The sequence below is a fragment of the Eimeria tenella genome, genomic scaffold (assembly GCF_000499545.2).
Source record: "Eimeria tenella Houghton genomic scaffold, Eth_scaff113, whole genome shotgun sequence".
Lineage (NCBI taxonomy): Eukaryota > Apicomplexa > Conoidasida > Eucoccidiorida > Eimeriidae > Eimeria > Eimeria tenella.
Genome location: NW_013541477.1, coordinates 1 through 10,032, shown reverse-complemented (window position 1 = coordinate 10,032; position 10,032 = coordinate 1). Strand labels below are relative to the sequence as shown.

Below are 10,032 nucleotides of genomic sequence, written 5' to 3'. Positions count from 1 at the left end.
GGGTGCTCGTGGCAGCTGAGCCCGCGAAGCGTTTCGAGTCTGAAACATGTAAATTAATAACGAAATATGGGAAATAAATAATAAATTAATCTAATTAGTGCTTCTAGAAGTGAGAACTGGAAATAGATTGGGCGTTATCAGCCGCTCGGCGCAGGCGGACGCAGGTGACCTGGCGGCGCAGGGCTGCTGCATTTCCCCTCCGCCTATAACGCGGCTGGGGTTTGCTGCCTCCATTTTGAGGTTTCAGTCTTCAAATGATGAAGCAATTATAAACTTTTGCGCGTTCGATTGACAATTCGATGATTTATTCTTGTCTTTTACTGGCGAACCCTTTTCCGCGAACCCCGCCTCCCCCAGGTGACCCTGCGAGCTGACCAGTGGACCGCTTCGTTAGGCATTGCTCTTAAGTGCAGCTATAAGCAGAGACCAGCGGCCTCTGGTTGAATTTATTTTTAGTTTATTTCTTTTTCGAAACGCCTGACTTAGGTCTGCAACATGTCGCTTCGGAGAGCTCGAACTCTCCTCGTCTTGTTCACAGGCCTGTCGCTGCAGGGGCTCTCAACAGCAGCTCCTGGCTACGACGTCTCTCTGACGGAAGGTGCAGCAGCAGACACGCCGGCTGCAAGAGATGCGGCCTCAGCGGCAGCAAGTGCAGCAGCAACAGCAGCAGCAGCAGCAGCAGCAGCAACGGCAGCCGGAGAGGAGCAGCAACTCGCTCCAGACCTTCCCCCTGCCCCAGACGATACACAGCCAGACAGCACTGCAGCAACAGCAGAGTTTGTAACTTTGCCTCTTTCGACTTCGGACTTATTAGCTGCTGCCCTTGGTCCTTATGATGAACGGCTAGGGCCAGTTGTTGCGGCAGCCGCAGCAGCAGCTGCTGCTGCAGCGTTAGTTGCTGCTGCAAAAACGCAGCCGCCGCAAGACGCTGCCCACCCTGCAGCCACTTCTGCTGCACCTGCTGCACCTGCTGCTGCTCCGCCTGTCGACGTGCCCTTAGAAGACAACAGCACGTTTGACGTGCAGCTTTACTTGACGCCGCAGCAGCAGCAGCAGCGGCTGCAGCGCCAGCAGCGCTGGCTGCCGCCTCGCGAGCAGCAAGACGTGATGCTGCAGCAGCTGCTTCAGTACACTGCTGCACAGGCCTGGGATGTCTACAGAGCTTCTCGGCTCAGCGCCTTCACCGACGCAGCCTCTTCATACTTCTTAGTTAAGCGGCAGCAGCAGCCCCAAAGGCAGCCGAAGCAGCAGCAGGACCAGCAGACCCAGAAGCAGCAGCAGCAGCAGGATGAGCAGACCCAGCAGCAGCAGCAGCCGGAACAACAGGCCCAGCAGCGGGACCAGCAGCAGGAACCACAGCAGCAGCAAGACGCGCAGCAGCAGGAGCAGCAAGGAGAGGAGCGCCCGTAGCAGCAGCGCGCAGAGGACTCAGCACCAGCAGCAGCAGCAGCAAGCCTCGCAGCAGAGGCCCCAGCCAGGGGAGCAGCAGAAGCAACAGCAGCGCAGCAGCAGCAGCGCGACGGGCATTGAAGGCGGTCTTTTTGTTGGGCGAATTCGCAGCATTCATGCAGCTTAAACGCCACAAATAAACAAATTGATTAATCTAATTAATTTAATTAATTAATTAAAAGAAGTCCCCTTGGCTTAAAAACATTTTTGTCTTTTTGACAGCAGCGCCTCTTGAGAGGCGCTTGGTTTGACTTCAACACAGCGACGCTCAAATGCGTCTAATTTGTCTATCGGCTGTTGCTGCTGCTGCTGCTGCTGTTGCTACTGTTGCCTTTGCTGCTGCAGCAGCTGTCGCTGCTGCTGCTGTTGCTGCTGCCGCTGAAGCTAAGGCCTCCGCCAAAGTAGAACTTCACTGTTTGAAGCCTTCTGCCTCTTGGCTTAAGCACTAGGAGCGAGCACAACTGCTGCTGCTGCTGCTGCTGCTGCTGCCAGTGCCGCTACTGGCGGAAACGGCGCAGCACAACGCACCAGCTGCTGCAGCAGCAGCAGCCGCCAGCCATTGTCACTTCGACTTCGCGCGGCCGAGGTGTACATACACCGGAAAGCCGGCGCAGGCGCCCAGGTGTACATACACCTCGAAGTCGGCGCAGCCAAAAACTCAAAATTTGTCTTTTCTTTTTCTTCCCGAGTACTTCGAGTCTGGCCGAACTTTCTTTCCCTGCATCAGCCAGCAGCAAACGCAGCACCCAAGCGTCGGCGCTGCAGCAAATGCGGCTGCAGCAGCACCTAAACAAGCAGCTGCAGTAGCAGCAGCAGCAGCTGCAGCAGCTGCACTAGCAGCAGGGGGCGTAGGCTGCGAGTTCCCTTGTCTTCGCTTTTGCTGCTAAGTGCGATAGCCGCGGCAACAGCGGGTTGTGCAACGCCAACAGCAGCAGCAGCAGCAGCAACAGAATCGAAAACAGTAGCAGAATCGGCAGCAGCAGTAGAATAAGAAGCAGCTGTAGGATAGGAAGCAGCGGCAGAATCAGAAGCAGCGGACGCAGATGCAACAACAGAGGTAGAATCAAAAGAAGTAGCAGCAGCAAGACGCGCAACAGCAGCATTAGCAGAGAGACCCAGCAGCAGCAGAAGCAGCAAAAAAGAGACCGGCAGCAGCAGCAGCAGCAGCAGCAGCACTTCGGGTGGATCCAAACCTTCATGCTTTGCTTCTCTTTCTTCTTGGCGATCCATTCCTTCTTAGAAATTTGTTTCTTCGCTCTTCGCCCAGACACTAGAGGCCGTCTGATAAGTATCACCAAAACCCTAAACCCTAAACCCTAAAACCCTAAACCCTAAACCCTAAACTCTAAACCAACTCTAAACCCTGCAGTCTGGCCTCGAGGCGCAGAGCCTCCGCTAGAGGCGCCAGGTATCAGCTCTCAACCATATGGGGAAAATCATAGCTGAATCCAAACCCCAATCCCCACACCCTAAACAATAGGCCCCAAACCCTAGACCCGAACCTAAACCTGAACCTAAACCCATGGCTTCTCACTCTCTTCCTTCGTTGATAATCGCAGAAGTGCCCAGGGCTTTCGGCAGCTGCTGCAGCTTCCGCGCGTGGCCTCCTGGCAGCCACAAACATAAGAAGTACCTGCGCAGAAACAGCAGCAGCAGCAGCAGCAGCAGCTGAAGCGGTAGCAGCAGAACCAGCAGCAAGGGTGGCAGTAGAGGCGGCGCAGCAGCAGGAAGCATCAGCTGACGTTCACGCTTCCGCAGACGCAGCAGCAGTAGAAACGGAAAGGCAGCAGCAGCTACCGCTGCAAAGTGTGAACCACCAAAAACACATATCCACTGCAGCAGCAGCAGCAGCAGCAGCAATAGCAGCAGCAGCTCACTTTTTGGCTCTGGTTGAATTGGGAAAGTCAACTACAAGGCCACCCTCGAAGCCGCTGCGCAGCGCAGCAGAAGTCAGGCTTTCGAGCTGCTCCGCGCTGTCTGGGTAAAACTGTAAGGCCTGCAGCAGCAGCAGCAGCAGCAGCAGCGGCAGCAACCGCACCATCAGCCATAGAAGCAGCCACAGCAGCTGCAGCAACAGCAGCAGCACGGCACCAGACTGCACTCCTCTCTAGGAAATTGCCCCACAGTCCCAAGTATGAGGCAAAGCGCAGAAGCGCAGCCCGGGTGTACGTACACCTCAGCCACAGCCACACGCTGCTGGAGGTGTACGTACACCTCATTCACTAAACAACTTTTACTTCTCATTTTCACTGCTTCGATGCCAATTGAAAAAAAATGAAAAATAAAACAAAAGAGCTGCTGCGAGCGGCTCCGCAGCCACCCTCAACTCACGGCCTCCAAACCCTAAACCCTAAACCCTAAACCCTAGCTAGTAAAACCTAGGGGACAGCGAGGCTGCGGGCCACCGCTGGGGTGTACGTACTGCTCGGGCTCCGGGCTTCAGAGCTCTCGCGAGATGTTCAAAGAAGCAAGTTTGGCGTCTGTAGGCAGAAGCAGGGAGTGCAGGCCTGCGCTGCCGCTGCTGCTGCTGCAGCAGCAGCTGCTGCTGGTCCGAAGCCTCATCCTCGTCCATGTCCTCTTCCCCGCCGCTGCTCCCCCCTGCTGCTCCCGCTGCTGCTGCTGCTGCTGCTGTGTTTTCGGGTGTACGTAGAGCGTCGGCTATATCAGACTTAATGTCTGAACAAAGCCACTGAATGGCACTGATAGAAATGGCCCCGTCGAACGTGCCTGGCCTAAAGTAGAAGGCTGCAAGCCCAACGCGCACAAACCCTAAACCCTAAACCCTAAACCCTAAACCCTAAATCCTAAACCCTAGAGCTTCACGTAAACTCTAATTCTTGGGCGGCTCGCACGCCCAGACTTGCGCCTGAGCTCGATGCCGCATACAGCAGCCTGCATGCAGGTCTTGGCTGTAAGCCTTAGGGTTTAGGGTTTAGGGTTTAGGGTTTACGTTTTCCCAAGTCCGCTAGCAGAGCATCTGCAGTTTCCAGGTTTTCCAATTCTCTGGCTTCCTCTGCAGCCACAGCAGCAGCACCGCAGATGCGTCGCTTTTGCTGCTGCTGCTGCTGCTGTGTGTCCGTAGGTTTGATTTGCTGCCTCAACTCCGATTCAAACTAATGTTGCTAATGCTGCTGCTGTGCGTTTAAGTCTTAGCTGCTGCTGCTCTCCTTTTGCTGCTGCAGCCGCCTCACTCCTGTGTGCTGCAGCACCTACTCTAGGTGGCACTGTTTAGCAGAAGCAGCAGCAACTCAGGCTACACGGCCAGCAAACATGAGCAGCAGCAACAGCAGCAGCAACAGTGCTGCAAGCTGCAGCACTAGCAGCGGCGGCAGCAGCAGAATAAGCAGCCAGAGCAACCACAGCCGAACTGACCGTGGTAGCAGCAGCTATACCCACAGCTGCATCCGAGGCAGCAGCACAGCCGCAGCAGCAGCAGCACAGCAGCAGCAGCACAGCAGCAGCAGCAGCAGCTACCTAGCATGTGTCTTGAGATGTCAAGTCCAACTACGAAATGGCCCTTCTCAGAAACAGCAGAGCCGCTCATGCCGCAGCCAAATCCCAGGTCTAAGACAAGGCAGCTCTGCAGCAGCAGCAGCAGCAGCAGCAGCAGCAAATGCAGAAGCAGCCGTAAGTGCAACAGCAACAGCAGCAGACGCACAAGAAGTAGCAACAGCCAACGCGGCAGCAGTTGCAGTAGTAGCAGCAACAGCAGCAGCTCGCGAACCATAATGCCAGCAGGAAACACAGCAGCAATAACACCAGCATCAGCAGCAGCAAAAGTAGCAGCAGCTGCGAGTGTCGGCAAAGCAGCAGCAGCAAATACGGCAGCTGTAGGTACAGCAGCAGCAGCAGCGGCAACACGTGCAGAAGCAGCAGCAGCAGCAGCAGAAAGAGATCCACGTACAGCAGCAGCAGCAGCAGCAGCCACAGGCGTAAGCCCATCAGCAGCAGCATCAGAAGAAAGTCCATCAGTAGCAGAAGCAGGTGTAAATAAAGCAGCAGCAGCAAAAAGTGTAGGTACAGCAGCAGCAGCAGCAACAGCAGCAGCTGCAGACACAGCAGCAGCAGCAGCAGCAGCATACCTCGTTCTCCGGCAGCAGCAGCATTTCCAGAGCCCTTTCTGCCAGCTGCCGCTGCACTGCATGCATGCGGGAGCTGCGGGCGTAGCGCTGCGTCTCCTCTTTTCCATAATACTGCAAAACAAAAATAAATTTAAAAATAAAAACAAAAATAAAAATAAAAAATAAATTCAATTTAATTAAACTAGCAGCGAATATCCAACTCATTAAACAGCGCAGACGCGCAGCAGCAGGGGGCAGCAGCAAGCAAGAGCTGAGCGCAGCAACTTGCACAGAAACCCCAGAAAAGGTTTTAGGGTTTAGGGTTTGGGGTTTGGCTCACAACGTCCGCGGGGAGAAGGTGCTCCGGCCGACTCATGGCTGCAGCCGCTAGCAAAGAGCAGCAGAAGCAGCAGCAGCAGGAACAGCAGCAGCAACTACTGCAGCAGCAGCAACTGCAGCAGCAGCAACTGCAGCAGCAGCAAATGCAGCAGCAGCTTTTCTTTTCCGCAGGAGCGGCTCTTCGGACCCGCCTTCTTCTCCTTCTCGCTGCTGCTGCTTCTTTTAAATATTATTTATTCATTTTTTGTAAATTACTCATCATTTACAATGATTTTTAATTATTTGAAATCAATTAATTAATTTATTTATTTGCTGCCTTGATTCTTCTCTTTTGCTTCTTTCGGGCTTCCTCGGCTTGCAGGTCTTGGCTCTCTCCTCTTCAAAGCAGCAGCGCAACACTGCTGGAAAAAAATTACAGGATGGTCTGCGAGGGTTTAGGGTTTAGGGTTTAGGGTTTAGGGTTTGGCGCTCCGAAGGCTGGGCACAAGACGAGGGCAGTAGTAGCCTCAGCTGCAGCGGCAGATCCTGGCAGCTTGCGCGCTGCGGCATGAAGAAGAAAAAGGCTAGATTTGCAGTTTTAATGCTGTGCTGCTGCTGCTGCTGCTGCTGCTGCTGTGGGCCCCCGGGCCTCGCAGCCCCACGACAGCATCGACAGGGGCCCCCCGGGGCCCCCGGCAGCCCTGGTTGGACAAAATGCCATTACTTGGGATGAAATTCAACAAAAGATTCAAAAATTGAAAAGTATAAATCAAAAAAATTCAAATAAGAGTCAATAAAACCCAAAGGGAAGACTCAAGGCGCCCCCCGGGTGCTCGGCAGACCCCCCAGGGGCCCCAAAGCGCTCGGCGTTCACATTTGGGTCACTTCAAGTAATTTGAGCGGCTTATAAATAATTTATTTGGTTGAAAATAGTCATCCAAATTTAGGAAAGGCGCCAGTGTTGCAGCTAAAAGCTGGAAGCAGCAGCAACAGCAGAAGCAGCAGCAGCAACAGCTGCAGCGGCAGCAGCAACAGCAGCAGCAGCAGCAGGTGTTTCGGCATGGTTACAGCTTGTCATGTGTCCCAGGGAGGCTCACAGCTGCAGCTGTTGGCCTCTTACGGCGGTTACATGCATTGAATAGGCACCCGCTGCTTTTGCTGCTGCTGCTGCTGCTGCTGCTAGGGGAGAGGAGGCCCAATGCGGAACTTTGGAGAAGTGTGCTGCCACATAAGAGCTTCTCAGCGTGCCGCGGCAGCAGCAGCACCAGCAGCACGCTGCCATTCAGCAAGTTCTGCTGCTGCTGCTTCTGCTGCTGTTGCTGCTGTCCCCTGGGGTAGCTTGCGCTCACGCCGCTTGGCCTCCCTGTCTGTTGCTGCTGCTGCATTGTCTCTTCAGAGCAGCAGACCGGCACCTGGCGAAGCAGCTGGAAGCCGCAGCGATGGAGGAGTAGCTGCAACAACAGCAGAAGCAGCAACAACAGAGGCAGCAGGAGCAACAGCAGCAGCAGCAACAGCAGCAACGGAGGCCCCAGATGGCGCACAATCTTCAGTTGTGCTTCTGCCGCTGTTCCATGAGCTGAGGCAGCAGCCGCATTTGCTGCTTGCTGTTGGGAAGCGAGCAGCAGCAGCAGCGGAGCAGCAGCAGCTGCAGCGCTGGAGAAAAACGGAAAATCTTGTCTTGGGCCAGCAGCAGCAGCCCCTGCTACTGCTGAGCTCCTACAATTCTGCTGCTGCAGTGCTGCGCCAAACTGACCAAAAGCACGCCGAAAAACAGCAGCAGCAGCAGCAGCGCGCTACCGAGCAGCAGCAGCAGCAGCAACGGCAGCAGCACCAGCAGGCTACCCTGCAGCAGCAGCAGCAACAATGCTGGCTTCAGTCCACGGCTGCGCAGAGTGAACCTGCAAACGGCAGCAGCTGCAGCAGCAGCAGCAGCAGCAAAAGCAGTTCTCTTCTACGTCAACGGCCCCAAGTGCCGAGCGAGCGTTCAGCAGCATTGGAGGTGGAAGCAGCAGCTGGAGGAGCAACAGCAGAAACAGCAGCAGGAGAAGCAGCAGCAGCGGGAGAAAGCGCAGCAACAACAGCAGCAGCAGCAGCAGCAGGGATAGCAGCTCGCCAGCTGCTGCGATCTGCTGCTGCCTCTCTGCGCTCTTCCCCAGTCAGCCAAATGACGGCGCAGCAGCTGGTCGCACTGGGATATTTTCTTGTCAGCAGCAGCAGCAGCAGCAGCAGCAGGTGCAGCAGCAGCAGTAGCAGCGGAAGCAGCAGCAGAGAAAGGCGCGATTTGCTGCTGTGCCGCCACTTGCTGCTGCGCCTTCTGGTCTTGTTGAGAGAGCACAATGGAGGCATTCGCGCTGCAGCTGCGCAGCAGCAGCAGCAGCAGCAGCAAGAGCAGCAACGTCAAGAGAAGCAGCAGCGGCAGCTGCAAGAGCTGCAGCAGCAGCAGCAGCAAATAATAAATGGGCAGCAGCTAACTCAAATTCTCAAGAGCCTCGCAAGGCTCCGCGTGTTTGGCCGTTTGCTGCAGTCTCCGTGGGCTGCTGCAGCAGATGCGGCGCATCCCGCTGCTGCTGCTGCTGCTGCTTCTCCTACTGCGTCGGCTGATGCTACTTCTGCTGCTCCTGCTGTAGTGGCAAGTGCTGCTGCTGCTGCTGCTGCTGCAGTAGCAGCAGAGGCCAAGGACCGAGGCAGCGCGCTCTTCAGCGCAGCACAGCCTGTCTTCCCTGCTGCCTTCTATCGGCTGCTGGGAGAAAATAGCAGCAGCAGCAGCAGCAGCAGTAGCAGCAGCAGCAGCAGCTGCACTCTGCAGCTGGCTCAGCTTGGCGTGTCAGAGCAGCAGCAAAACGTGGAGCAGCAGCAGCAGCAGCAGCAGCAGCGGCACCAGCAGCAACCCCCGTGGCACCTGACCCTCTTAGGACCCGACTCCCGAGCGACTTCATCGCAAACGCAGTGCAATCTGCTGCAGCTTGAGGAGCAGAAGCAGCAGCAGCAGCCGCAGCAGGACCAACAGAGGCAGCAGCAGCAGCAGCAGGGCCAGCAGAAGCAGCAGCAACAGCAGGAGCATCGGCAGCAGCAGCAGCATCTCGATCCTTCAGAGTCTGCTGCTGCGCTGTGTGCAGCACAGATCGCCTTGTCTCTTTGTCTGGAGCTCTCCATAATATTTGCCGCTGATTTGCAGCGCATGCTGCAGCAGCCGCAGCAGCAGCAGCAGCAGCAGCAGCTCGCAAGCAGCAGCAGCAGCAGCTGCTGCTGCGACGCTGCTTCAAGTGGGCCCCACAAAGACCAAAGACGCAAAGCTTTGGGGGCCTTGATGGGCCCCGATGAGATGCCTCGTGCTGCGCTGCACTGCGCAGTCCTGTTCCACCCTTTCACCAGCAGCAGCAGCAAGAGCAGCAGCAGCAGCAGCAGCAGCACCGGCTTCACAGTTTCGGATCCTTTGAAGGGAGCTTGCCAGGCAGCGCTGTTGCTGCAGTCTCTGTGGGCTCACCTGCTGCTGCGCATGCAGCCCCAATTCAACGCCAAGTAAGCAGCAGTGGCAGCAGCAGCTGCTGCTGCTGCAGCAGCAGCAGCTGAGAGGGGCAGACTGAGCTCAAGTGTGCTGGGGGCCCTCTGGGGGGCCCCCCTGACCCTGAACGGCACCCAATGGGGATCAGAGAGGCAGGGCTTAGCGGAGGCAGGAGTTGCACTGTTGCTTCTGCTGCTGCTGCTTCTGCTCTTGCTGCTACTGCTGCTGCTGCTGCTGCTGCTGCTACTGTGCTTTAGAGGTGCCGCACTTGCTGCTACGGCTCTCGGCTACGGTGCCGCGCCACCTCCAGCATGCGTGATGGTACGTTTCAGAGAGTCTTAGTAGTGGCCTTTTTGCTGCTGCTGCTGCTCCTGCTGCCATTATTTGCAGAAGCTGCTGCTGTTGCTATCGTTTGCAGTGGCTGCTGCTGCTGCTTGGCGCGGCTGCAAAGCAGCACAGCTGCAGCAAGTCGGCGACGCCTTCTGCGTACGAAGCTGCTGTCTGTGTCTGTATGCCTGCATCTCTTGGTCTTCAGTTTCACTGCTGCTGCTGTTGCTGCTGCTGCTGCCGCTGCAATTGCTGCTGCTGCTGTTGCTGCTGGTGACTTCTCTTGGTTCGGGTGCTGCCGCCACTGCATGTGTCTCCCTGGCTGTGGGGCTGCCTAGCAGCACATGACTGCTTCTCTTGCTGCTGCATTTGCTG

At 56.2% G+C, this 10,032-nt stretch overlaps 3 protein-coding genes across 3 annotated transcripts; 2 read left to right on the top strand and 1 right to left on the bottom strand.

Moving 5' to 3' along the window:
* Positions 1-495: 495 nt before the first annotated feature.
* Positions 496-1,410, top strand: ETH_00016110 (uncharacterized protein; the record flags this gene model as incomplete). The annotated part of the gene is made up of 1 exon (XM_013372928.1): positions 496-1,410. The coding sequence occupies one exon, from the start codon at positions 496-498 to the stop codon at positions 1,408-1,410; it is 915 nt and encodes a 304-aa protein (XP_013228382.1).
* A 697-nt stretch (positions 1,411-2,107) lies between these two features.
* ETH_00016105 (uncharacterized protein) lies at positions 2,108-5,886 on the bottom strand (the record flags this gene model as incomplete). Its single annotated transcript, XM_013372927.1, has 9 exons — positions 2,108-2,167; positions 2,643-2,730; positions 2,984-3,082; positions 3,327-3,445; positions 3,872-4,194; positions 4,400-4,462; positions 4,924-5,029; positions 5,532-5,642; positions 5,851-5,886. The coding sequence occupies 9 exons, from the start codon at positions 5,884-5,886 to the stop codon at positions 2,108-2,110; spliced, it is 1,005 nt and encodes a 334-aa protein (XP_013228381.1).
* Positions 5,887-7,026: 1,140 nt separating this feature from the next.
* ETH_00016100 (uncharacterized protein) lies at positions 7,027-9,351 on the top strand (the record flags this gene model as incomplete). Its single annotated transcript, XM_013372926.1, has 1 exon — positions 7,027-9,351. One exon carries the CDS (start codon positions 7,027-7,029, stop codon positions 9,349-9,351), a length of 2,325 nt encoding a protein of 774 aa, XP_013228380.1.
* Positions 9,352-10,032: the final 681 nt, after the last annotated feature.